This window comes from Girardinichthys multiradiatus, chromosome 12 (genome assembly GCF_021462225.1).
Source record: "Girardinichthys multiradiatus isolate DD_20200921_A chromosome 12, DD_fGirMul_XY1, whole genome shotgun sequence".
NCBI classification, from domain to species: Eukaryota; Metazoa; Chordata; class Actinopteri; order Cyprinodontiformes; family Goodeidae; genus Girardinichthys; species Girardinichthys multiradiatus.
In genome coordinates, this window is record NC_061805.1 from 23,474,816 (window position 1) to 23,501,689 (window position 26,874).

At 38.8% G+C, this 26,874-nt stretch overlaps 2 protein-coding genes across 2 annotated transcripts; one reads left to right on the plus strand and one right to left on the minus strand.

Moving 5' to 3' along the window:
* The first annotated feature begins 1,391 nt into the window (after positions 1-1,391).
* Positions 1,392-12,008, plus strand: LOC124877421 (phospholipid phosphatase 1-like). Its single transcript, XM_047380568.1, has 7 exons — positions 1,392-1,510; positions 1,697-1,854; positions 4,721-4,872; positions 4,955-5,235; positions 7,964-8,021; positions 8,629-8,805; positions 11,502-12,008. Exons 1-7 carry the CDS (start codon positions 1,485-1,487, stop codon positions 11,625-11,627), a joined length of 978 nt encoding a protein of 325 aa, XP_047236524.1. The 5' UTR covers positions 1,392-1,484; the 3' UTR covers positions 11,628-12,008.
* Positions 12,009-19,515: 7,507 nt separating this feature from the next.
* On the minus strand, positions 19,516-25,368 carry LOC124878487 (ATP synthase subunit alpha, mitochondrial). Its single transcript, XM_047382448.1, has 11 exons — positions 25,214-25,368; positions 24,671-24,746; positions 23,256-23,425; positions 22,943-23,116; positions 22,316-22,482; positions 21,925-22,225; positions 21,604-21,828; positions 21,408-21,515; positions 21,178-21,322; positions 19,818-19,968; positions 19,516-19,722 (listed from the first exon to the last, which is right to left on the minus strand). Exons 1-11 carry the CDS (start codon positions 25,271-25,273, stop codon positions 19,644-19,646), a joined length of 1,656 nt encoding a protein of 551 aa, XP_047238404.1. The 5' UTR covers positions 25,274-25,368; the 3' UTR covers positions 19,516-19,643.
* Positions 25,369-26,874: the final 1,506 nt, after the last annotated feature.

A 26,874-nucleotide genomic window follows, 5' to 3' on the forward strand; every position in this document is an offset into this window, starting at 1 on the left:
CAACAGCAGACACACATCTGATCAACATGTTCCATTAATAGGGATTGATGCCTTAATTCCGCAGCAGAGGGAGGGAGGAGCACACCTGAATCAGCCGACTGCTGACGTAGCGACAATGTTGGCACCCGATTTGCTAGTGACTCATATTTACTTTTCTTCTTCCTGAGATGCCTTCAAAGACAGCTTGGAAAGTCAAAGAGAAGAAACGGGAAGCTCCCATGAACATGAACATGCTGAAGCGAAAACTTAGGAAAACATCCTCTGATTGTGTGAATATAATTTCACTAAATAGCGATGATTATATGATAGTTTATTATATAAGTTATTATATAAAACATTTTATTATAAGTTATATATATAATGCATGTTAATTTATACACATAATTTAGTGTCACTCTGCAAACTGATTTAAAATGCACTCATAGTTGAGCTGTTGTATGTGATTTAAAACATGTAAAGTATACCTACAGATGCATGTATATGTAATATAAATATGAAACGCCCTAATATTAAAATGTAGTATTTACAAATGTAACTAGTGTGTGAGTAAATCAATAATTATCATAGCAATTCTTTTCTTCTACAAAATATAAATGAATGAAATGAATACACTTCATTACAAAGGAACATCATCCCAGTGTGTTATCTGTTAATATATTCAAAGAAGATGTGCTACTGGAGGACGATTACTTTTAAGCATTTTAAGAGTGTTATAAGAGAGGTGTAACACTATTATGCATATTAAATAAAATGGTTGAAAATATTGAATACTTAAAACATTCACAAGAGTTATATGTTACTTTGATGAATTTTATATTTGAGAAACACCTATATTATATTATATTATATTATTTTATATTATATTATATTATATTATATTATATTATATTATATTATATTATATTATATTATATTATATTATATTATATTATATTATATTATATTATATACACCTTACTCCTTGCAGGGTCGAGTGGGGCTATATTATATTATTTTATATTTTATTACCATTAATAACTAGTTATATATTATTTGTTATTAATGCATCTGTTTTTGCTATAATACCTACTATAATCACCAAAATGCAGTTAATCAATAAATTAGAACATATTCAAACATGTAATAATTGAAATAAAATGTATATTTTGTGATAATCTTTTAAATAATGGAAAAAACATATATTTACTCAGTTGACATACAAATTTACATACATAGGTCTACTTACATATTCTTAACACTATTTAGATATTTCTTCATAATTTTAATTTATGACTGACACATTGAAGTGAGCGTTACAAGTTGTTTTCTAAGTGAATTGCGCCACTTTTAGACCTCCATACCCAGGCCCTAAATGAGTGACCTTCAGGTTTCCGAGCTGCCCGTGAAGGCATCGTTAATCAGAGCGCTCTCGGAGAGGCTGGATAAATGTGTCATATGCTGACAGGAAGGTATTTTCTAATGAGCTGAAGGAATCCCGCTGAGGTATGATGGTCGGTGAGCAGCAGGAAGGGTGAGCGGCTCTTCACCTTGTCTGTTACTGATTTTAGTTTTAGCTTCACCCCCAGGTAATCAGCCTTAGAGGGCATGTTAAAGTCCCCCTTTTTCCTCCCCTTAAACGCTCCGTGGTAGATTTACAGCAGCTCGGACGCTTCCAGAGACAATGACAGTGCTGTGTTGTAACTGTGTGCTGGAATAGAGACACATGTGCGGCAGAAAGGCTGCGCCTCGTCTCCCCACCTGAAAGCAGCAACCTCAGGGAAGCTTTAACTGAAAACAGAAACCCAAGAGGAGCGAAGATGTTTGAAGCCTCAGGAATTCCTCTCATCCTGCTCGATCTCGCCTGCCTTGTACTCGGTAAGTAAACTTTTCCCTGACTGGGTCTTCAAACATGAATAACACCTCTTCAAAGTTTCAGAGCTGAATTAAAGAGCTTGTGCTGGAAGATACATTTAGTGTAAAATTATTCTAAGGTTATTTGCATACAAGCTATTTGTATACTCGAAAGGAGGTTTGCGGTTTCAGGAGTCAGACAGGAAGATGGAAAAAGTCCCACCCTGTATGTTTTCTTTTCTTTCTCTCCCTCTCAGATATGTATTTTGAGCTCCCTGTATGGAATATGATCATAGCAAAGGCATGCTGCAGAAGTAATTATAGAAATAAAACAAACGGGCCTTGGCAGACAGGGTTTTAGTTTTTATATGATCAGACTTGAGAGCTCCAGAAAGCTTTCCCCGACGATGTTCCTGGCTGCTTAGTCACTGTCTTGTGGTTGGCTGTGCTGCTGACTGTTCACTGCTCCTCACTTTTTCCCCTACAAGCTCACGCTAGTTCCCTTTAGGTACTTATTTGGACTCTAAAATGCAGTGTGAAGATGAGTAATGCATACCACTTTACAGCAAAAGTGCCTAGATTAGAATAGAATAACTTTATTGTGTCCGTAGGGAAATTGGTCTTGCTGCCCAGTGGAAAACATATAAAACATTACACACCAGTGTAACCAGTCACTCTACATTACAAGAAACAATCCAACTAAGAATTACACAATCAATCACTTTTTAAATTTGAGTGCACTTCCGTATTTTTCTGTGTTACAACCTTCACACTTCAATGAGTTTTATTGAGATTTTAGGACCAGCATGGAGTGGTGCATAATTGTAAGGTGAAAGGAAAAGGATAAAAGGGTTTTATACAAGTCAACATTTAAAAAGTGTTGTTTATATGTATTCAGACCCTTTTTCTTTGATATCTCTAAATACAATGTAGTGCAGCATTTGCCTTCAGAAGTTGCCTAACCAGAAATGTGGTCCATCTGTGTGTCATTTAATCTGATTATAAATGCAGCTGTACTGAGAACAAAGAGAACAAACAGCATCCTGAAGACCAAGGAGTACAGCAGGCAGCTGTGGAGACATTAAATCAGTTATTGAATTTTTTTTTTTTTTTTTACCAATGCAGTACAATACCACATAAAACTAAGAAGTCTCTAATTACTTTTAAAGTTTGCATCAAGAAGCCAGACTATCCTGTATTAAGGTGGTCTTCAGCAGCAGTGCTTCAGGCTTACAAAGTTTTTCTTTGGTCTTGGTCTGCTTTTTAAAACTCATTCAGCCATTTTCATTATAACACATTTTGTTTAAGGAGCAGAACTTTGACCAGTGGACCATTTGGGCTCAAAGAGACTTAACTTTAGGGCTAACCCTATGTTGTCTCTGAACAAAACACACGTTGAAGGGCTTTTTTATTTTTCAAGATTTCTGATCTTTTTAAAAGGGCCTTAGAAATTCTTGTTTTTTATTTATCTTTTACCAGCAGCCTGTGACAAAACATATTTGTGACAATTTAAGCGGAATCTATGAAACCAAAAACTGTATGATTGGAAAAAAAATTAAAAAGTATTTTAGCTCCAGCAAGGTGATTCCCAAAGAACCAGAAGTTTTTTTTTTTTAAGGCGCACACTATAGGGAATGGTGTCAGGTACAGTATATTGTGCGCATCGAAAGAGCTGCAAAGGCCTTTTGTAAGGGGTGAGTGAAGAAAAGCCTGGTCAATCCTGTAATGGTAATTGGTTCCAAATTTGTTCTGTTGTAACAGAACATTAAGTTGCCTGAGGTGTTGTAACCAAACGGCTCAGGCAGTGTGGTTGAGTCATTATGAAACATTTGGCAATGCAGAAGTTTTGCAATGACTACACCTGATAACTGATTACGTTTTTTTTCTTGTCAGGAGAATGTAATTTTCTGTCGATGTCACAAGCATTGATTAAAGCTGAGTGGCTCTTGCACCGTAGATGCCCTCGGGTCTGTATGATAATCAGTGGATGTGAGCAGCACCATGCAAGTGCATTCACAATCCAGCTCACAATACCTGCACGGAGAAAGCGGTGCTGCGTGCAACTGATTAAAATGACATTTAGCTTTCTTATAAAGCAACTTAAGTTTGGTGACCTGAGACCTTGCTTCTGGCACCAATGTTCTGTTTGGTGGCAAAAGATTGGCAAAGAGAACAATGCAAAATTACATTCTGTAAGGTTTGGATTATGGGATATCAAGCTGTGAAAATATGAAACTGACATCTTTAACAAGTATTCATAAGAAATGTCCACCAACAAAGCATGTCCCGTACTTTTCTCAGAGAAAGGGGCTAAAGGAATAGCAACAAATGACCATCTAGATGTGTTTAATATTGCACTTTGACACATCATGCTAATACTCAGGCGTGTACTGAAGCAAGTTTGACTCTTACATCGTTTGGGTGAGTTAGTTAAAATACAACAAAATCTCAAAATGACAGTTTTGATTCAAAATGGCCGACTTCCTGTAGGTCCAGGGCATTTAAAAAAAAAAAAAAGAAACTTTAAAAAAGTTTTTGGTTTGTCCGACCTAACAAGTTATACATTTATTTATACCAGGTTTCGTAGGTGAACGAGTCAGAGGGGCTGCAGTTTAGGGGTTGCTATTTAGTCGTTTCATCACGCCCCTTTTTTTCCGACTCCTCTTTTTTTGACTCCTTTGAATTTTCAGCAAAATTTATTGATTTGTGCATGTTTAGTCCCATCAAAAGTCATGTAATTTATCAAATTAGCCCACCTTTTGTGCTCATGCACAATTAGAAAGGTTGCTCATCAGTTGTGGGAATTTACTAATTTTGAATAAATTAAAATCTCACTAATCTCACTAAAACCTGATCTGTTACTTATCTGCCCGGCTTTTCATTTTCACAGTTGGACTTCCGTTTTTCATTCTTACCCCTAAACACAACCCCTTCAAGCGGGGTTTCTTCTGCAACGATGAGTCCATCAGATATCCATTTAAAGAGGACACCATATCCTACCAGCTGCTCGGAGGAGTCATGATTCCCTTCACTATCATAGTTGTAAGACAATTTATTTTAGGTTTAAGATTAAAATCCTTTTCCTGTTATGCCTTCCATCATTGCTTGTTTTCTTCCATCCTAGCTCACCTGCGGTGAGTTTTTATCAGTTTACCTGTCTCGCATCAAGAATCGGCCTTTGGGAAAGAAATGGGTGTTGTGCGTCTATAAAGCTTTGGGAAGCTGCTTGTTTGGAGCTGCTGCCAGTCAGTCTCTGACTGACATTACCAAATACTCCATCGGCCGACTGCGCCCGCACTTCCTGGCTGTATGCCAACCAGACTGGGATCGGATCAGCTGTAAAACAGGAGGATACATAGAGAACTTCACCTGCACTGGAGACAATTTTCTGGTGGCCGAAGCCAGGTGAGGTTTCACCTCTGAATCTTATCTGACTGAATGAGATTCATAAAAATACTGGTATGGTTGCAAAGTATTTTCAGTTCTAAAGATTTTAAAGTTGTAAATTCTTAAAATGGTTAGAGCTTCTTAAAAGTAGACATAAAATTAGTTTTGTGGTGAAAGAATTGGCTAGGTCTGGTTTTTATTATTCTCAGTGGTCTTTAGCCTCATTGAATCCAGTTGAGTTGTTTTTTTTTTAATTTTGTTTTTGGGAACAAAAACAGTAACTTCTGTTTTTTCTAAATCGAGCTTGATGAAATTGTGAGCCATTCATTCATGGGTATTTGGGACATTGACTCGGTCACTGTAATGGAAGGTGGTGGTAATAATAGATATTATAAAGTTTAATTGTAAGAAATGTGGTAGTTCATGATGAGAGCCTGGAGAATCATGTAAATATCAAATGAAAGTGGCCCGCGAATTAAGCCGTGAGGATCCCCATGCCTGATTTATTTTTATTTTTTTCCCCAAAGGACCACAGCGCATACAAAATCATTTGTGTACATTTTGGTAATTTGACAAACCATGGCCATATGAGATAAACCTTGCAATACGTTCCTTGGAGAAATTGCAGTTTGGAAACTGCAATTTGAATCGCAAACTAACAGATGATGAAATAATTATCCCGATTTATTCTTCAAAGAATATTTGCCTAACCCTTAATCACAAATCAAGAGCTCACCAAAAATCTTTCTGCTCTAATAAGCAGAGAAAAAGAATCAGGTTCTTCAGTATTTGCCCTGCCAATCACCGATCGAGGGCGATCGAGGTTGGAAATTGGCAGATTTCAATCACTGGCTTATTGGTTGGTGCATATCTATAAAAAATATATGGTAATCAATAGTGTTCTAAAAAATAAACTTCAAAATCTTAAATGTCTGGTTTTTTTTACCTATCAATCAAAGCTATGTTGGTAGATGTTAGTTATATTGTGCATGATTATTGGTAACTTTATTAGTTTGAGACGGTGAGAATTTGCTAGCTTAAGTGGTTCTCTGCTTTTTTAAATCATGACATGGTGTAATGACAAAGCCCCTGAAAAGCTAACATAAACTCACAAATAACTTCTTCCACAATTATTGGCACTTCTGTGTCACAGGTTCAAAGATAGATATGTGAATGTCATATAGGAGTACATTTTGATTACACAAGAGATTAGACTGTAAACTAGGTGGTTAGGGGGTCAGTTACCAGCCCTGAAATGTAGTTTTGTCATAATATGCTGTATTGCCATAATATTTTACCATAGCAGGCATGCAGTGTTTGTGTAAAACAAACAGTGAAAAAAAGCAGCTAAAAACATATTTTAGAACTGGTTTTACTGCTGACCATCTGGAATAGTGTAAACTTCATCGGGGATCTGGACTTTACCCGAGGACGCTGTCAACGTCACAGCGACTGTTTTTCAGATGAGATGCAGCGTCAGCGCACACAAACACACACACACTCTTGTTTTACTATATGTTGTGAGGACCTTGCATTGACTCTCATTGACTTCCATTGAATTTCATTCATTTTCAACCCTTTCTATGGCCTAACCCTGACCCTACAACCATACCAAACCATTACCAGGAAACATACCATGGGCGCTTGCTTGCTCTACTGCTACACCACACAATGTCCCGGGGACATGAATTTTACCATAAGTCTTTAACCCATTGAAAAAAAACCTTCAGACATGTAAATTAGCATAGTCACAATAATCTGGCATAAGGATTTAGAAATCGTTTGAGTCGGCTTCACATTAATTTAAGAGTGAAATTGAAGTTTTAACTGATCAGAAACTTTGTCAAGTAGAAGGAAAGTCTGGACTGTTTCTTTTTTCTCAGATTTTAATGTGAAATCTGTTGGATTGATTGGAGTTTATAAATAGCTAAATTAATTTTCTGCTACCCGTCAGTGGGAATATACACATCTTAAAAGGTGGGAAATATACCAGTTGCATTTCAAATTGTATCTGAAAATAATTGACATTGACAGTTTAACTCAACTTCGCTTTAATATAGTGTTCAAAAATCATGTCCAATGGGGCTTCTGTATAGGAAGCTCTTGCTATGCTTCTTTATTTCTTCTCTCTATGTAGAAATACATGTTTAACACTGAGGTTCATTTGAGTCGAAACAAAAAATGACTTTCTAATAGCAATGGACACATTTTGCTTTGTAGAGCTGATCTGGGAAACAAATTTGATTTGCCTACACCCAAATGTGGAAATGAAGTCAAAGGACTCTGATCCAGGTGATAAAGGTTGTGTAGACAATCGGCAGCAGAGGGTGCCGCAGCAATTAAACCAGCCAGGTAGAAGGGCGGGACAGATCAGTAAAAGGCGTTTGTTTCAGAATGGTTAAGTAGCAAAGACATTTTTCAAATAGAAAAAACTAAGTAATTGGAGACCTTCTAAACAAACTGCATGGACATGGAGGCATAATGGTATTTATGCAAGAGGAAACTGGTTATGGTTGGCAGCTGGCCATCTTACTCCAAAACACCTCTTTCCACTTATCACACCAGGGTAAAAACACAAACTTCAGGTAATCAGTCAGAATCTGAGGGCTTGACAACAAACTCGCACTGCTTTCGTTCAGCTATAATCACAATAAAACAAGTTTAAGTGAAAATATTGTTTTGTTTCCACTGCAGAATGTGTATTTAAAGAAAAATAATTAAACTAAAATCTTTTTTTCTTTTATAGAGTGTCCTTTTCTTCTGGCCATGCGTCCTTCTCCATGTACTGCATGCTGTTCCTTGTAGTAAGTACATATTATTTTAAAAGCTTTAGCATCCAAACAAATTTTAGTCATTATGCAGCTTTGCAGCCCTCTAACTTCAGTTTGGGCATAGAATACATTTAATAACCCTTGAAAATGATCATTATCATATGAAGGTAAGCGTTACCTAACCTAAGAGCTCTAACTTAGGTATACAAGTTTATTGAAACAAATGCAAGCCCAGATTTTGATTTGATTAGCTAAATATATGTGGCCCTGACTTTATATAGTTCTAGGACTACTTACAGTCATGATCATGGCCCTGATTAGAAAACGATGGCACACAGATACTAAGATAATGCCCAAAGAAGTTATCTTCAAGTCTGAACAGAGCTTGAACTGCATGTTCACATATCAAGACTTAAAAGTGCCAGGTGTATCTTAGTTTTTTTTAAATTTCTATTTTATTTGAACACTTTTAAGCATAATTGTTTTCCTTTTTTTAAATTAATTTCTTTCTTTTTTTTTATTCCTATCAAAAAAACACTAGTCAAATTGCTTTTGGCCTGTAACACAAATATTGATCTTAACTGTGGAATTTGTACAGAAATGTGTAACTGTACATTTTTCTTTCCCTTGACTGCTGCAGCTGTACCTTCAAGCCAGAATGAGGTCTAAGTGGGCACGGCTTCTGCGTCCCACCATCCAGTTCTTCCTGATTACCACGGCGGTGTATGTTGGTCTGACCCGCGTGTCTGACTACAAACATCACTGGAGTGACGTGTGCGCTGGCCTCCTGCAGGGCGGTTTGGTGGCTGTTTTCACAGTAAGTTTCCTATAATGTGGTTAAAGGATCGTTTGTAGTGCTATGATCTCGATATATTTATCCCGTCTAACATCTACTTTTAGACGGATTTGCCATGAGATTTTTCTTACATTTATAGTTTGCGAGAATGGAATTACTGCATCAAGCCTCCTTGACATATTTCAAATACTTGTATTTGGGTTTAAGGCTGATATTTTCATGTGGAATACACCTAAACAAGAGAAGGAACCCTTGATCATAAGACTGCCCAAAAGATGATGGTTCCATGACATAATCTGCTGTTCTCTTGATGCTCCAATCATTATATGTAGTAGTACAATGTGTAAAAGAAGTATGGAATGCATCACCAATGAATATATTATCAAAAGAGCAATACCAGTCCAATCTAGTACACACATGTACAGAAATCTAACCAGAGATGTCCACTATATGTAATGAAATGGAATGACAGGAACAAGTATTGAACATATGAAGACAGGGAGGTTCAAAAAGACATGGAAGGTCATGAAACTACCTGCTTCAGAAAGACCTGTAATTAGAAAGTACAATGTTTCACAGAAAACCGTAAGTAATGCTTAACCATCATTGCCTCTGTGCATGGTCCCTATATGCAAGACTCCACGGCTGAAGAAAAAGCATCTTGCGGTGTGTTTAGTTTGCTGAAAAACATTTAGTCAAGCCAAAAGCCATTGCATATCACCCAAAAACAGCATCCCAACAGTGAATTTAGGAGGTGGGGGCATTATGGCATGGGACTGTTTTTCATTATGCATCACTGGCAGAGTTCATATGACTAAAGAGAGAATGAATGAAAAATTGTTCTTAGACAATATAATACTATCTGTCATGATGCCAAAGATAAAACATGGGGGGCATTTCAGCAAGACCATGTTCCCAAATGAACAGTGTAGTAAACTCTCAATTGGCTTCCGAAAAAGGAAATAAGCTCTTTGAATGGCTCTGGTTATTATCTGACTTGAATCCTAGTTACTTAGTTATGGAAATAACTAAAGGTCTGGGTTCATTGAAGTGCTTCACTGAAATTTGAGGGTCTGAAGACTGTTTGTGTGGAAGACTGACTAGGTTCTCAATACAGGAGGAGTTTTCACCAACAAAGGCTTTTGTATGATGTATTGTATTTCTTTACAAAAGAAAATTCAATACTTTTCTCCTGCGTTATTCCATTTTCTTAAACATAGGTTAATCTATGGACATCTATAGTTTGATTTCTTTGTATGTAAGAACTAAATGGGTTGTTATAAACATCTGGTAAGAATTTCATGTCATTAGCGCTTTATTTATACATTTACTTGGTCATGTTTCCTATACTTATTTTAATTGCTTAATATATCTAGTTTGGCATAAGTTAAGGTTGGCATTCAAGATGATTTTCTTCAGGCTACATTTCTCCATTGAAGATGACGTATCACCACTGTCCTACCGAATTCTAACAAAACCTTGAGCAGATCTTGATCTGATTGTTGTAGTTTCAGCAATATCATCTGGAGTTTTTGGCATTTGATACACATGTGTATCTGCCCCTTTCCTAATTGGCCAAGTTGTACTTCTGCAGTTCAGTTTGTCCACATGACATTTTATACTGGCTATGTATGAACTCATGGCTACCTTGGGAGCACTGCATGCAATGTTAGATAACTAGAAATCTGTTTAGGTTAGCAGTTTCTCATCCCTGAAATAAAAACCGCAGGCTTTAAAGTAGATACCATGTTACTTGAGGAAAACATTATTTGTTTTTAGATACTTTACGTTTCAAGCCATACAACTCTAACCATGCTGTAACATTAAGCTTGGAGTTTGTTCATTTATTCGCAATGAGTTACATGTTGATAGTATGCATTGAAATTGGTGTCATCTGCATACATTTGATACAAAAAGAACAATCATTTAAAAGATATGAAATATGAATGGTAGTCTAAGGATAGATCCTTGTGGAACACTTTTAGACAGCTTCATAGCAGATGTTCCATGGTTTTTCTATGTGGGCATCTTGCATTGGATTTGAAATTAACAGGCACTCAGGAGTAGGGTTGCACGATATATCGGCATTAACATCGGTATCGGCCGATTTTAGTCATTTTTTAAAAATATATCATATCGGTCTGATTAGTAAAACTGGGCCGATATTAAAAACCAATATTTACCACCATCTTGTTGCTGTTTGTGCGTGTATTTCAGAAGAGGGAGGGGTGGCGGTCGGCCATGTGGTATTTGTTTAGGCATGTGGCAGTCATGCAATGCAGGACAGTAGGGTAATAGGTTCCAACTGTCTCAAATAGGAATCAGAACCACAATTAATGAAAATGGGCTATTAGAGAAATATTCAAAAAGTAATACACATTTAGAGATTTGAGCATGTTTTATGAAGAGCTAAATCTGTTTATGAAATTGCACCGACCTAGAGAAATATCAGCACATAAGTATGGATATGAAATGGGTACAGTATGGATGCAGGTTAGGACAAAGTCATTTTTTTCCTTGCAAATACAGTAAAATCGTTTTTCCTTTCTCATACTGTGAGTTATACTGGCCCATACCAGTATAACTCACAGTTATACTGGTTCAGTTATTCTAATTTGTTGAATACAAATTTTAAGAAATCAATCAATTTGATTTATTCACATTGCAATTGTAGCTACATAGTTTAATGTGCCTCCCATTTTGTCTGTCATCTGCAGGTGTTCTGTGTCTCCAACTTCTTTTCACAGCCAGTGGAACCAGTGGTCACGCAGGAGGAAGAAGCCCCTCACACCAGCTTACAGGAAAACCCCAACAATGGTAACCACTACGGCAGCACTGAATGACGCTGGTGACTCAGAGACGTTACTCTGCTCAGCCTCCATTGCAAAAGGACCTTAGAATGGACCTAAAACCCATAAATAAACAGCAAGTCTTACAAATTACTTGCTGCCTGTTGGGATGCAGGTCCTGCGTCTGCTTTGTTTACATGGGGCCATTTCCTGCTACCTGGTGTAGCTTCAGCTGCAGACACAAGTGCACAACGCAGGATACTTGTTGCATATACTTGTCTGATTTGCCACCTTGAATAAAAATTCCTATTTTTGAAGAATACAGGTCCTTCTCAAAATATTAGCATATTGTGATAAAGTTCATTATTTTCCATAATGTAATGATGACAATTTAACATTCATATATTTTAGATTCATTGCACACTAACTGAAATATTTCAGGTCTTTTATTGTCTTAATACGGATGATTTTGGCATACAGCTCATGAAATCCCAAAATTCCTATCTCACAAAATTAGCATATTTCATCCGACCAATAAAAGAAAAGTGTTTTTAATACAAAAAACGTCAACCTTCAAATAATCATGTACAGTTATGCACTCAATACTTGGTCGGGAATCCTTTTGCAGAAATGACTGCTTCAATGCGGCGTGGCATGGAGGCAATCAGCCTGTGGCACTGCTGAGGTCTTATGGAGGCCCAGGATGCTTCGATAGCGACCTTTAGCTCATCCAGAGTGTTGGGTCTTGAGTCTCTCAACGTTCTCTTCACAATATCCCACAGATTCTCTATGGGGTTCAGGTCAGGAGAGTTGGCAGGCCAATTGAGCACAGTGATACCATGGTCAGTAAACCATTTACCAGTGGTTTTGGCACTGTGAGCAGGTGCCAGGTCATGCTGAAAAATGAAATCTTCATCTCCATAAAGCTTTTCAGCAGATGGAAGCATGAAGTGCTCCAAAATATCCTGATAGCTAGCTGCATTGACCCTGCCCTTGATAAAACACAGTGGACCAACACCAGCAGCTGACACGGCACCCCAGACCATCACTGACTGTGGGTACTTGACACTGGACTTCTGGCATTTCCTTCTCCACAGTCTTCCTCCAGACTCTGGCACCTTGATTTCTGAATGACATGCAGAATTTGCTTTCATCTGAAAAAAGTACTTTGGACCACTGAGCAACAGTCCAGTGCTGCTTCTCTGTAGCCCAGGTCAGGCGCTTCTGCCGCTGTTTCTGGTTCAAAAGTGGCTTGACCTGGGGAATGAGGCACCTGTAGCCCATTTCCTGCACACGCCTGTGCATGGTGGCTCTGGATGTTTCTACTCCAGACTCAGTCCACTGCTTCCGCAGGTCCCCCAACGTCTGGAATCGGCCCTTCTCCACAATCTTCCTCAGGGTCCGGTCACCTCTTCTCGTTGTGCAGCGTTTTCTGCCACACTTTTTCCTTCCCACAGACTTCCCACTGAGGTGCCTTGATACAGCACTCTGGGAACAGCCTATTCGTTCAGAAATTTCTTTCTGTGTCTTACCCTCTTGCTTGAGGGTGTCAATAGTGGCCTTCTGGACAGCAGTCAGGTCGGCAGTCTTACCCATGGTTGGGGTTTTGAGTGATGAACCAGGCTGGGAGTTTTAAAGGCCTCAGGAATCTTTTGCAGGTGTTTAGAGTTAACTTGTTGATTCAGATGATTAGGTTCATAGCTCGTTTAGAGACCCTTTTAATGATATGCTAATTTTGTGAGATAGGAATTTTGGGTTTTCATGAGCTGTATGCCAAAATCATCCGTATTAAGACAATAAAAGACCTGAAATATTTCAGTTAGTGTGCAATGAATCTAAAATATATGAATGTTAAATTTTCATCATTACATTATGAAAAATAGTGAACTTTATCACAATATGCTAATATTTTGAGAAGGACCTGTATAATGAGCCTCTATATCCACGCTCCAAGCAGGCTTGTAGAGGTCAGGTGGTACCTGTTCATGAGGACTGTCTTATAAACAGAAACTTAATTCCAAAATAATATATTTTAAATTGATTTCTGCCTTAGATTTATGCTGCTGTCAGCTTCTTCCCTAATGTAATTTTTTATATGTAAGATACAATCTTTTTTGTGGAAAACTGCTGATATTTTTGTTCGTAAGTTTTAAAATATGTTTTTCAGAGAAATAAAGTGGCTTTTGCTATCTTGATACAAAGCGAATTGTGTTTGTTTGTTTTTTTGGAAAATACAGAGCTGATGGTGTAAAGTAACTGCAGAATAGAATCTGATCATGCCTAAGTAAGTGGGAGGACTGTGATTGTAAGTAATGGAACAATTCAGGAAAGATTCAGACACTAGACTGTTGCGATAATTTACCCAAGTAAACATTTCATGTGGTCGGTCCATAATTCAGGTATGTCAGAAAGCTTATATCGCATAAAGTTTTGATTGCTTTCACCAACTTATTTCTAGACCATTTTGCCAAAAAAGTTGGATTATATTTTCTTGCTGCATTATTGTGTAGAGGAGAAATTATGCATTGTTTTAAAAATTTTTTTAAAGATTGACTGTGGCCTGTATTTGTAATCAGCTCTCTTTACTCTAATGCCCCCCAAACAAAATCCAGTGCAAAGAGTTGCCTTCCGAAGTCACCTGGTTAGCAAATAGTCAAACTGTGTGTGACTTACCAGAACACGCCATCCCTGTGATGACACACGGCAGTGACAGCATCATCCTGTGGGAAAGCCTTTCTTCAACAGGCACAAACAAGCTGGTCGGGGTCTATATGAAGGTAGATGCAGCTAATTTTCAGAAGTGAAACCTGTTGGAGGCTACTACACACTTCAGTGGACATTTGACCCTAAACATACAGACACAGGGTGTTTAACTGAAGCAGAGAAGCAATGTCAGCAGTATTGTTTCTGTGTCGAAAGGGTAGGAAAATATACCAGTTATCTGGCATAACAGCAACCTTCAACAATCATCTCATCTTAAACATGAATAAGAAGGAGATGATTGTAGATCTTAAGAGAAACAGGAAAAGGCCAATCACTATTTGGGAAAAGAAGTAGAGGAGTATAAATACCTCAGTGTTCACCTGGACAACAGACTGGAGTGGAGATGCAACCGTGAAGCCGTCTAAGAAGGGACAAAGCAGGCTGTACTCTTTGAGGAAGCTTAGGACCTTTGGTGTTTGCAGCAAGATCCTGCATGTCTTCTATAAATCTGTTGTGGAGAGTGTGATCTCTGCCATGATCTGCTGGGGAAGCAGCATCAGAGCCAGGGACTTAAAAAAGCTCAACAAGCTGATAAAAAAGGCTGGTTCTGTTCTGGGGACTTCTCTGGAACCTCTGGAGGTCATTGTGGAAAGAAGGATTCTTCATAAAATACAGGAGATCCTTCTTGCCCACAGTCATCGGGATCTACAGCGGCTCTTTGAAGAAACCTGCATAATATGAGCTACAACATTTAATTTCCCTTAATAATCAATAAGCATTTTTTAATTGAATTGGGCAAGTTTTCTATTGCTTTTATGCATGTGCATGCAATGGAGAGCTTGTTCCTCGCTGCTCTTTGCTGAGAATAGGGAGACCATTATGCACTTCATTTAATCCCACACCAGAATTTACAATATTTCTTCCATTATGACTGGTTTAGGGGACAGCAGAAGGAGAGGCTAGGCCAGGGTGCCAATCATGCAAGAACTGCTGCTGGTTGTTTTGCCAGAAGATATATGAAAAGTCTTGCAAGGGGCTGACACAGAACCTGAGAAATACAGAATGACAAGCTTTTACCTAGTGGCCTTTTGGAAATCCCCTTGTTACTAAAATACTGTCAGAATCACTTCAGGTAAAGAATTGTAACAGACCGCTTGCAACATCCCATTGAAATTTATTTCTTTGCTTTCTTGTGTACACAACACTGGTTCACATATTCAACTGATCATGCTGGACATGAAAATGTCTTGCAACTTATGACGTTGAACATGAACTAATGAGGTGCATATTTGAAATTAATCTCATCGTGTTTTTTGACTAACTTCTGACTCCCCTGCTGGGACATTTGATTGAAAAGTTAATAAATAATTCTGCTCTATCTAGCAGTGTTCTTTAAAAATAAATTCCTTTTTAAACATTTTAAGAAAACACAGATCTGCTGTGTGGGTGGGCCACGCAAAGAAATAGCTGGGGTGAAATATTGCTTTAAATACATTACCCTGAAATTCTTCTATCAATTGAAACCCATTGGAATGATCAGGAGCTATCCATTTCCAAATCTAATTTACTGCTGAAAATCTACCCATCTTCTGATCTGTCATTGTTTGTTATCATCTTGTCTTTCAGCAGCACAGAGCTCTCTCTTATTGTCACGCTGACGCCAACAATAGTCCCCAGTGAAAGAAGCTCCACTTGCTCTCTGTCACATGTCTGACTTTACCTCACCAGGCAACCATGGTGCTGCAGAACCACGCGACTCAGAACACAGCGTGTTCTCCATGACATTAAGTTTCAGATGAATGAACAGAAAGACAACGGAGTCTTGTTCTCAAAAAGGCGTTGGGAAGAGTAGTGAGAACATATGAGCAGGATCACTGAGAATGGGCAAACTTTTTTTTTGTGGCCCCTGACAATTCTGGAATGGAGCACATCTGGCCTCCAAGCACAGGCGGTTAATGCAGGACACTTTTTTTTATCTTTTAGGAGGACATTTTGACAGACAGATCACATTTTCTTAAAATAAAAAAATTATATTAGGTGCAACAAAATAATTATTTTTCACTTATGCATACATGTTAATTTCATAGTAAATAGAACCACTAACATGCAGCAACTTTTACTTGGAAGCCGACTCCCTCCCCCATTAATAGAGCAAGAGTGACCCGTGTCTCATTCTTGTTTCTTTGCCAGTGCTTTTCCCCTAAAATAATCTGTTCCTCTTCCATGACCCCAGTGTATCTGCCTCACCAGTGTGCTATCCACTAACCCTAACCTCACAGGACTCATACCTAAACCTAAAGAACTTTGGAAACACTATACGGTGTAATACATGTAGCGCCCATAGTGTAACACCAGTGCTGTCACCAGTGGAACAGATTATTTCAGGGGAGCAGAATTTCACAAATGCTGCACGGTGGCACAGTTGGTAGCACTGTTGCCTTGCAGCAAGAAGGTCCTGGGTTCAATTCCCAGCCTGGGGTCTTTCTGCATGGAGTTTGCATGTTCTCCCTGTGCATGCGTGGGTTCTCACCGGGTACTCCGGCTTCCTCCCACAGTCCAAAGACATGCCTGTTAGGTTAATTGGTAACTCTAAATTGCCCTTAGGTGTATGAATGAGTGTGTGCATGGTTGTTTGTGTGTTGCCCTGCGATGGACTGGCGACCTGTCCAGGGTGTACCCTGCCTCTCGCCCATAGACTGCTGGAGATAAGCACCAGCTCCCCCGCGACCCGCTATGGAATAAGCGGTAGAAAATGACTGACAGAATTTCACATAATTTAACAGAGAGCTTCACTGCTTCCTAGAAGTTTTATCGCTTCAACTGATCCTCCCGTGTGAGACAGAAATCTGACACCAGTTAGTCAAGTTGCTTCTGGGCTCATTTGCATAAAAACGGTGACTGGGAGTTTACAGGAGGTGGAGGCTCTCTGCTGACTGCAGACAGGAGATCACTTACAGCCGGCCCAGCCCATCACACAACACAGAGCGGAGGGGACAAGGAGATGAAAAAACTTCTGTCTTTTAGCATATTTGATCTGAAGGGGTAAGGCATTTGTCTGGAGGGGGGTGGTGGCCCCTCTTGCCCCTGCGTATAGACGGCCCTGTTCTGACTTAAGACAAAAAAAAATCTTCTAGCCCAAAAAAGACAGCAATCAACTGAAAAAAAATTGGAGACTGTATGCCTGTCATATATATAACACATTCCCAAAAGACACTATGTTTTATACCGACAAAGATTTACAGATCACTTTCATACAAAAATCCCCCGAATATTATGTGGTTTCCAAAGCTGAAACCATATAATATAGAACGTAATAAATACTGCAGCTATTGTGACCAAATTATGTTTATTTTCTTCCAAATGTGGTTGGGAAAATCACATTCTCATAAGATAATTAAAAAGTTCAATTTAATAAAGTTTTTTTCACAAAACAAGAAGGAAACTATTTAATCAAGTGAAAGATTTATAGGATTAGAAAAAGCAGGTATTACCTTTCTTTTGTATTTTATATTCAAATATTATTTTTAGTTAGAAATTGAAGACCCTTGTTAGTGGTAGAAAACAAAAACTTCAGCTAAAAGCTGAGAAGGTCCATTTAATAGATATCTAAGGTCACCTATTGGACATGAAGGGAACTGCACAGGAACTCTTCAGCACAAATTTTTAAATGTCAAGGTTAAAAGATTACTCAAAAACAAGTTTACTGAAAGTAAATCGAGGAAAAACAGTAAAATAAAAATTTAGGAGAAAAATATCATTATTATACATGCTTTTTTTTTTTTTTTTTACTCAAAGTAGTTTTTTGAACTAACAAAAATGCACAAAACAAAAGTCCACCCCATCCAACTCAGGGAAACTAATACATCAAATGGTTGCTACTGGTCTGTTGCCTGTACATCTCTGATCTGCCACACCCCAAAGGTGATTTGGTGACTGTTGAGGCCACTGGAGAACAGTTAAACCACGTAGAAGATTATTTGAGCATTGTCATCACCAATTCTAACCCTACTATCTGAATGTCGCAGCTAAAATTGAGGCTCGTCAGAACTGGTAAAGTTTTGTTTCTCTCAGTTATTGTCCAACTTTGAGGAGCCTTGTGAGGTTTTCTGCTCCCTATCCATGCATGGTGGATCCAGACCTGATGCTCTGCATACTTTTGCTGTAAAAAGGGATTATTTGAGCTTCTGTTGACTCCACCCACCCATTCTCTGAACTGGATATTATCACACTCTCTGTAAATCCAAGAAATGGTTGAGAAAATCCCAGGACTCCAACCCATCTGGTGTGTTCAGTCACTTGAATCCCCCTTATTCAGATGCTCAGTTTGATCTTCAACAAGTCCATCCATCTTTCATCTAAAGCCACTTGTCCTTGTAGGGTTGTGGGGAGCTGGTGCCTAACTCCAGTAGATATTAGGCAGGGTAAACTCTTGCCAGTCCATCACAGGGAGACACACACAAAGGCAAAGAGACCTGTTATCCTTACAGTGATGTTTTTGGACTGTGTAAGGAAGCTGGAGTACCAGGAGAGACCCCACATGCATGGGGAGAACATGCAAACTCCATGGAAAAAGAATCCCCAGGCTGGGGTCCAAACCCAGGGCCTTCATTCTGCAATACACTGCTACCAACTCTTCCAGTATGCAACCCTCATTAAGTCTATATGCCTAAATCATGCCTGATGTTTTTTTTTTTTTTTGCAACGTCGATAATCTAGGTGTTCCTAGACTAGCAATGCATTTCCCAAAAAAAAAAAAAGCTTGCTAAAAAAGCCTATTCTGTCCATCTCATTTGGCCATTTATCTAAATAAGGTACCTTGTTCTCATCTCATAACAGGCAAAAATAAATTTCATTTGAGTTCTTTCAAAAACATATGATCTAGAATAAATCTAGGTAAAGCCAAAACATTTTATACAGCCTGCAAAGAAAAGACAGGACAATATTTTCTGACAGTGTCACAGCATTTATTACTACTGTATCAAACATTTGTAACCCTTCAATTCATCCACAGGCCAACTGGGGTTTACAGCTCCTATAGTGACACCAGTCAAAATTTATTTAAACCCTTTCTTCTGGTCTATCTGAATATAGCTCTAACTTATTGCAGTTAAATGTTTTATGAATGTGGAACACCAGAAACAAACATTCACAATCTCACGTGATGAGTTGATGGTTGGCCCACCTGAATTAAAATCTGCTGCAGTCAAGCACACAACCAGAAGAGTTGCACAGCACTGCAGAAGGTTGTAAAATTTTATTTGGAGAAATCTGTACATGGAGGTTTTGGCCTTCAGTGTGTTCACATCTATAAGCGTTATTAGGACATAGACAAGTAGCTCAACTGAGGATAAAGAGAAGTGCAATCCATTACTCAAAACTGGACAGGAAGTTCAATACAATCTGTTTCAGTTTAGCATCTGATGCCTCCGAGATCTTGCCATCAACCCTGGAAGATGAACAAAAAAAAAAAAAAAGTCCAGTTAATCAAACCATTAAAAAAAAAAAAAAAAAAAACAAGACAGAGGAGAAGTTTTGTCTTACTTAATTGCAGCGAGCAGGTCTTGTTGCTGACTGAGGATGTGCTGCAGGAAAGCCTTCTCAAACCTTGTGATCTTGCTTGGCTCCATCTTGTCCAGGTGTCCTCTGACACCAGCGTAGATGACGGCTACCTGCTCCTCAATGGCCATGGGAGCTACAGGGGAGAGCCCGGTACATAAATCAGTGCAGAACTTCTACTTAAAGGGATAGATCAGGATTTAATTGGGTTGGTGTTAAAAAGTCACAACAAGTTAATCTTACCAGCGTTAGATAACTCGTGGGTGTCCTCATTTAATATGAAACCAGAATAGATGAACCCTGAAGCTGAACCTAAAGGCTAGCCTAAGAGGAATCCAAACCTTTTCCGGTAAATTTTTTAACTCGTCATACTGGTCTGTATTTTAAATCAAGAAAAACTAAATGTTAAATTAAGGAGGAGCGGCATGTTTGAGGTGTGTGGTTTATCCAGACTATTTTTGCGCTGCCACAGTACACGTCTATGTAATAATGCAACAAAAATACACAGGGACTCAATTTAGACTCCTACAACAACTACATTTTCAGCCAAAGGCTCCTACTGAATAAAGAAAACTTATGTGAAGGCTAAATTAGAGCATATAAAACAAATATATAAAAATGGCCGACAGGTGAATGGCCATCAGTGGCGACCCGTTTGGGCCCAGGTTCCTTTGTGTGCAGTGTGGGTGTAAAGGTTAAACTGAAGGTGTAGTTAGGAGGCAAATTTAACCTTGATCCAATTAATTGACCTTTGCATTGGGTGGATAATTATAGAGCCGGTGATCATTACACAGGAAGTGAAGGTAGGAGGCTGTGCGCCACCGATGATCTTCCTTCTATTGAGGAGTTTCTCATCAGAGTAACTGATATGGAGGTAGAGTGCTGTAAAAACCAATAAAATTATATACACTCTGCTTTTACACAGCCGTAGATTTTAATCAGTTACTCTGATAGGAAACGTTTCACACAGGAAGATCATTGGCAGCTCACCACCGCTATCGCAGTTATTATCGGTTTAATTTTATTAAGTAATAAGCAGTTTCTGTGTCAATAACTGACAAATGCAAACATGAAGGTAAAATAATTACTAAGTAGCATTTGCATATACCACGCTGACAGTTTTAAGACTCAAGTCATTTTCGGACGGTAAAACTCCACTTTGGTTTTAGCCCCCGTCAGGCTAACAGACAGCTGCAGCCTCTGGGCCTAAATAATCTGGATTTATACTAAATAGAGAAGCCAAGAGTGTCATGTACTCAAGGAAAGATATTAACAGTTTATCATCTTTTTAAGGAATCCTGAACGACCCCTTTAGGAGATATAAGCTGTACACATCAACACTCACAGTACTGTCCCTGCTTGAGAAGCTCAGTGAGCCTGACGCCCCTGTTGAGAAGCTGCTGGGTGGCAGCGTCCAGATCAGAACCGAACTGTGCGAAGGCAGCCACCTCACGGTACTGAGCCAACTCCAGCTTCATCGTACCAGCCACCTACAAGGAAGGCAAGCTGAATTTAGTGGATTCAATTCTGCTTTAAACATAATGAGGGCAAATTCTAACCCCAAACTGGACCAACCTGCTTCATGGCTCTGGTTTGGGCAGCAGAACCCACTCTGGACACAGACAGACCCACATTGATGGCTGGGCGGATACCCTTGTAGAACAGCTCAGTCTCCAAGAAGATCTGCCATAAACAGGATGATACAAAATGAAACAAGGCAACAGCAACAAAGAGTATTTAATGAACAGCTTTAATAAAACCAGTTACCGACCTGTCCGTCTGTGATGGAGATCACGTTTGTGGGGATGTATGCAGACACGTCTCCGGCCTGGGTCTCAATGACAGGCAAGGCAGTGAGGGATCCACCACCAAAGTTGTCGTTCATCTTGGCTGCCCTCTCCAGCAGACGTGAGTGCAGGTAGAACACATCACCAGGGTACGCTTCACGACCCGGAGGACGACGCAGCAGCAGAGACATCTGACGGTAGGCAACAGCCTAAGGGGAGAGTTTAGTAGAAAAATGTGTCCATATGCAACATTTTTTGGGGGTAAAAACATTTGAGAGTTTAAGACTGGGGCAATCTGAGCTCACCTGCTTGGACAGATCATCATAGATGATCAGGGCGTGTTTGCCGTTGTCTCTGAAGTATTCTCCCATGGAGCAGCCAGAGTAGGGGGCGAGGTACTGCAGAGGAGCAGCATCTGAGGCGGTAGCAGAGACCACGATGGTGTACTTCATGGCATTAGCGTCGGTCAGCCTCTTCACCAGCTGAGCCACAGTGGACCTCTTCTGGCCAATAGCAACATAGATACAGTACAGCTTCTTCTTCTCATCAGTTCCATCATTGAAGCGCTTCTGGTTGATGATGGTGTCAATAGCAATGGCCGTTTTGCTGAAGTAAGATTTAATGCCGTTTACAAACATCAAAAAGGAACTGCATTTTCTCTAAAGTCAATAAATCTAGCACTCTGAATGCAATTACCCAGTCTGCCTGTCACCAATGATCAGCTCACGCTGGCCTCGACCAATGGGCACCAGGCTGTCCACAGCCTTGATTCCAGTCTGCATGGGCTCCCTCACAGAAATACGAGGGATGATACCAGGAGCCTTCAGACCCACACGCCTACGGATCTTGGAGCCCAACGGACCCTGAAAAGAGAACCATGCAGCTTTATTTATGTTTCTGGTATAAATTTAAGATAGAACTTATGAATATTAGAGATGACTGATCAATGGGCCAGAGATTGAAACCAGCAACTTCCCTCTAACTGGAAAGTCAAATGCTGGGAAGAAAAGAGCTGCTTTCACCTTTTCAAGATATGCATCAAAAACCTAAGAACTTCATCACCTTTTAGTTTATAAAACACGGAAATCTTTAAAACATGTTTGATTTTAACAATAAAATATATATATTTTGATAATGCTGTAATTCCTTTTCTGCTCAAGAGAAAAACAAGCAGAAACTGCTTTTGGTTAGGAAAAATCTGATCAGTGCATTCCTAATGTACGAAATTTTTAAGAAAACTGTTTTTAAAAAATATCTTATGTAGGATACTCGATTATTTTACTTTCTGCTTTATAATTTCTTCCATCCAAAACTTCAGCTAACCTTTCCATCAATGGCATTTCCCAGAGCATCGACCACACGGCCGAGCAGCTCCTCGCCCACAGGAACATCCACAATGGCTCCGGTTCTTTTCACAATGTCACCCTCCTTGATCAGCTTGTCGTTACCGAACACCACGACACCAACGTTGTCAGGCTCCAAATTCAAAGACATGCCCTAGAAAGAAGATTTTTTTATTAGTAATAAGCTTCATGGTTTCTGCTTCTTTTGAATCAAGGCAACACCTGACCACAACCAGAAAGCAACTTTAACATGAGTTTCACTGTTTTTGAAACTCATTTTTTAACAGACATACTTTGAGGCCAGAGGAGAATTCCACCATTTCTTCGGCCTGGACATTCCTCAGCCCGTACACTCTGGCGATACCGTCACCGATGGACAGCACACGACCCGTCTCCTCCAGGTTAGCAGAAGTGTCAGCACCCAGGATCTTCTCCTCCAGGATTGAAGAGACCTCAGCTGTGCCTTTGAATGAATAAGAGAAACATACAGTGTTGCAGGTTTTTAAGACGGAGGTAGTAGTTTTCCTCAGAAAGAAAATTTCAAATTCTGTAAAAAATCTAAGATTTAGCACCTTTTGACTATTAATAAAAAAAAATAAAAAATGTTGACAGATTATTTGATGACCAAAATAATCGTTAGTTGCAGCCCTAGTTTAGATGGTGTTAAAGAACCTATATACAAAAAGAAAATAGTCTCTTTAAGATCTAGATTTCAAAGATTGGAAATACTTTCTCCCAATTTCAGAATTCATCTATAAGATTTTTTTAAGAAGCTGAAAATGTCTTTTTGCTTCATGATTTAATATTCTCTGATGCCGTTTTTAAAATGGCAAAACTCTATCCCACAATAGCATAAGGCTCTTCTGAATGAATAAAAGACCGTTACGAAATAATTGACATGATTTATTCTGACCACTCAAAAGAGATGATTTGTTGAATGTTCCCAATAAAAAAAGTTTGATGTATTTTTTATTATTCTTGTGATTTTTGGAGACCCAAAAAATCATACAAATTTCTTCTAAACTTTAGCTTTTAATATGATGTAGCCTAGAACTACATACATGACCTCGGCATCATCTGAAAGCTCCTTAAAGTTCTTCTCAAAAACTTTGATTGGATTCAATAGTACTACCTCTTAGTGAACTTACAAACAAATACAACAACCACAAGGGAACCCTGTCTGATGCAGCTCTACTATTTACACATCGAAGCGTATGCCATTAAACTTCATCTGATCTTCTTCAGGGTGCAGATAAATTGTGGGAATTCTTAAAATTAATGTTGGGGGGGGAAAACCCCCCCAGATTTTTCTGCCTTTGACCTCGTTGGTTGCTGATCAGTCCGATTAAGAGAAAACTGGCCACCTCCAATGTTCCGATTGATTGGTATATCTCTATTATAGGGCAACGTTTACAAGACATTTTACGATTTAGAGAGGCAATGTTTCTGGTAACTATCCAAAACATGTGTTTTGGTTATAGTGTAGCTCAATCTCACGTTCCTGCCATAAATAACATAATGACAACGCTATTGTAATGTTTAATAATAGATCAAGTCTAACAGGAATACATAGTGATGCTTACTGAACAGTTCATATACAGGAGCTTTGAGACAAAAACATGAATCAAGAGTTTGTGCAGGTATACATAAATTATGAAGAAGAGCTGACAAACATATTGAAGGACAAAACGGCGTTTGGTTGTCTCACCTGTCTTCTGCAGCCATGGTCTCTGTGTGTGGATGTGGCTGACCCCAACGCAGGCGGCCGGGAGCGTCTTTGACACCTGAAGTCAAGGACAGGCGGATGTTTTTACTCGTCCAAAGCAAACCATACGACATTCTGACAGATGTTAGTGCTGACATTAAAAACCTATGAGCTGCGCAGGTTAAAAACTGCGCATCGAAGAGGACATGCGCCGTCAGGCTTCCTGACCTTCAAGCGTGGCTCAATGAGCAGTTAGCGCGGCGTTAGCTTGGATGCTAACTTTAGCCGCAGCAGGACGAACACCGCGTCTTTGCAAGGACAACTCGATAAAGCATGTTTAGCTCAGTAATATCAACACCACAAGGCTAAATTATTACCGACAGCTGACTGCTTCCGTTTAGAGATACTTTTATAGGCTGGTGGTGTATAAGCTAGCGGCCTGTAGCGGTAAGATCACCCTTCACTTTCACAAAGCTCACAAAATAATACCGAAAATGTTTGGTGCTACTACTACAGTATCTGTTTGTTGTTTAATGAAATACTTACAAATCCAGCTCTCTTAGGCAGGCTCCTGACCAAAGCTGCTGCAACTCTCACGGATAACATTTTGTCGTGTTGCTAATGACCTGTCCTCCACTGAGCGGCTCCGACCTGCCTGAGTGAATGTAATGGATGAGTGAACGCTTCTTCAATGTTTTGCATCGATGTCAATTTGCCTGGTTTACCGCTCAACTCTGCCCCCTACCGTCAAGGAATTCTTCTTCTTCTTCTTCTGTGTTGTTTTTTGGCAGTTGGCAAATAACTTGAAGATGTGCATTACCGCCACCGACTGGTATGGAGTGTGGTTCTTCATGGTTTTAAATCTTATTTACTATTACAACAATCAAATTTTATTTATTAATTTAGTGCTTTTGAAAAATCTAATTATAATTTGAATATGTTTGCTACCTAAACTTCTTTGCAAAGTATCTCTCAATATAAAATTTTCTTTAATACCTACAAATTCTCTCCTTAAAATTGTTCTTTCTTGTTCATATTTCTGACACTTCAATATTACATGTTCTATTGTTTCCTCCTCTCCACAATAATCACATTTTCCTGTATTATGTTTCTTTATCTTGAACAATGTAGAATTAAATCCTGTATGTCCTAGTCTTAATCTTGTAATTAATCTTTCCTCTTTTCTACTCCTTCTTCCTGTTCTTACTTCTCCTACTATCTTGTTGATTCTGTAAAACCATCTTCCTTTCTTTTCTTCATCCCACCTTTTTTGCCACTCTTTCCTGATTCTCTGTTTAATTATATTTCTTGCCTCTGACCTACTAATATTTATTATAAAGCTAATGTTGTTTTGTGTTGCCTTCTTTGCCATCCTGTCCGCCATCTCATTCCCTCCAACTCCTACATGTGCTGGTACCCATAAAAACACTAATATTAATCCCATTCTTTGTATTCTAAATAAAGTAAGTTTTATTTCCAACAAAATGTCTGGTCTACCCTCTGAATGATTATGTTTTAAACTTAATAATGCTGAACTTGAGTCTGAACAAATGATTGTTTTTAATGGTTTTATATCCTCCACCCACTGCACTGCTAACAATATTGCTAATAATTCTCCTGAATATACTGATAATCCATCTGTAATTCTTTTTCCTACTTTTATTTTAAATTCTGGTATTACAAATGCTACTCCTATTTTTTCATCTGTTTTTGATGCGTCTGTGTAAATCTGGACATAATGATAGTAATTGTTTATATATTCCTGTATTATACTTGAATCTAATCTACATTTTGGATCCTTTTTCTTTTCCATCAATGCCATATCCACCACTGCTTCTGGTAACAGCCACGGTGGCACTACTGGCAAAGGCAACATTAAACTTATTTCTTTTTCATATATTTGAAATTCTTCTGCTATATTATTGATAATCCAACCAAAACTCTTAACTTGTTTTTTTTCTTTTTCCCAGCATGGTTTTAAAATATCACGTGTGGGATGATCCGGATTATTGCTTTGTAAGTTTATCCAGTAATTTATTGCTAACTGTTTCCTTCTTAGATCTAATGGCATCTCTCCCATCTCTACCTGAAGTGCTGCTATTGGACTGGTTCTAATTGCTCTTGTACAAATTCTTAAAGCTTGATGTTGTATATTGTCTAATTTTATAAGATGAGTGTTTGCTGCTGATCCATAAATTATACTTCCA

Bases quoted from the DNA above. Each gene is read 5' to 3' on its own strand.
- LOC124877421 (XM_047380568.1), top strand. From the start codon at position 1,485: ATGATGGTCGGTGAGCAGCAGGAAGG. The intron at 4,873-4,954 runs GTAAGACAATTT...CTTCCATCCTAG, and splicing joins TTCCCTTCACTATCATAGTT to CTCACCTGCGGTGAGTTTTT. The intron at 8,022-8,628 runs GTAAGTACATAT...TGACTGCTGCAG, and splicing joins ACTGCATGCTGTTCCTTGTA to CTGTACCTTCAAGCCAGAAT.
- LOC124878487 (XM_047382448.1), bottom strand. From the start codon at position 25,273: ATGTTATCCGTGAGAGTTGCAGCAGCTTTGGTCAGGAGCCTGCCTAAG. The intron at 23,426-24,670 runs GTGAGACAACCA...ATTCATTCAAAG, and splicing joins ACCATGGCTGCAGAAGACAG to GCACAGCTGAGGTCTCTTCA. The intron at 19,969-21,177 runs GTGAGTGTTGAT...TCTCCCCTGTAG, and splicing joins TCTCAAGCAGGGACAGTACT to CTCCCATGGCCATTGAGGAG.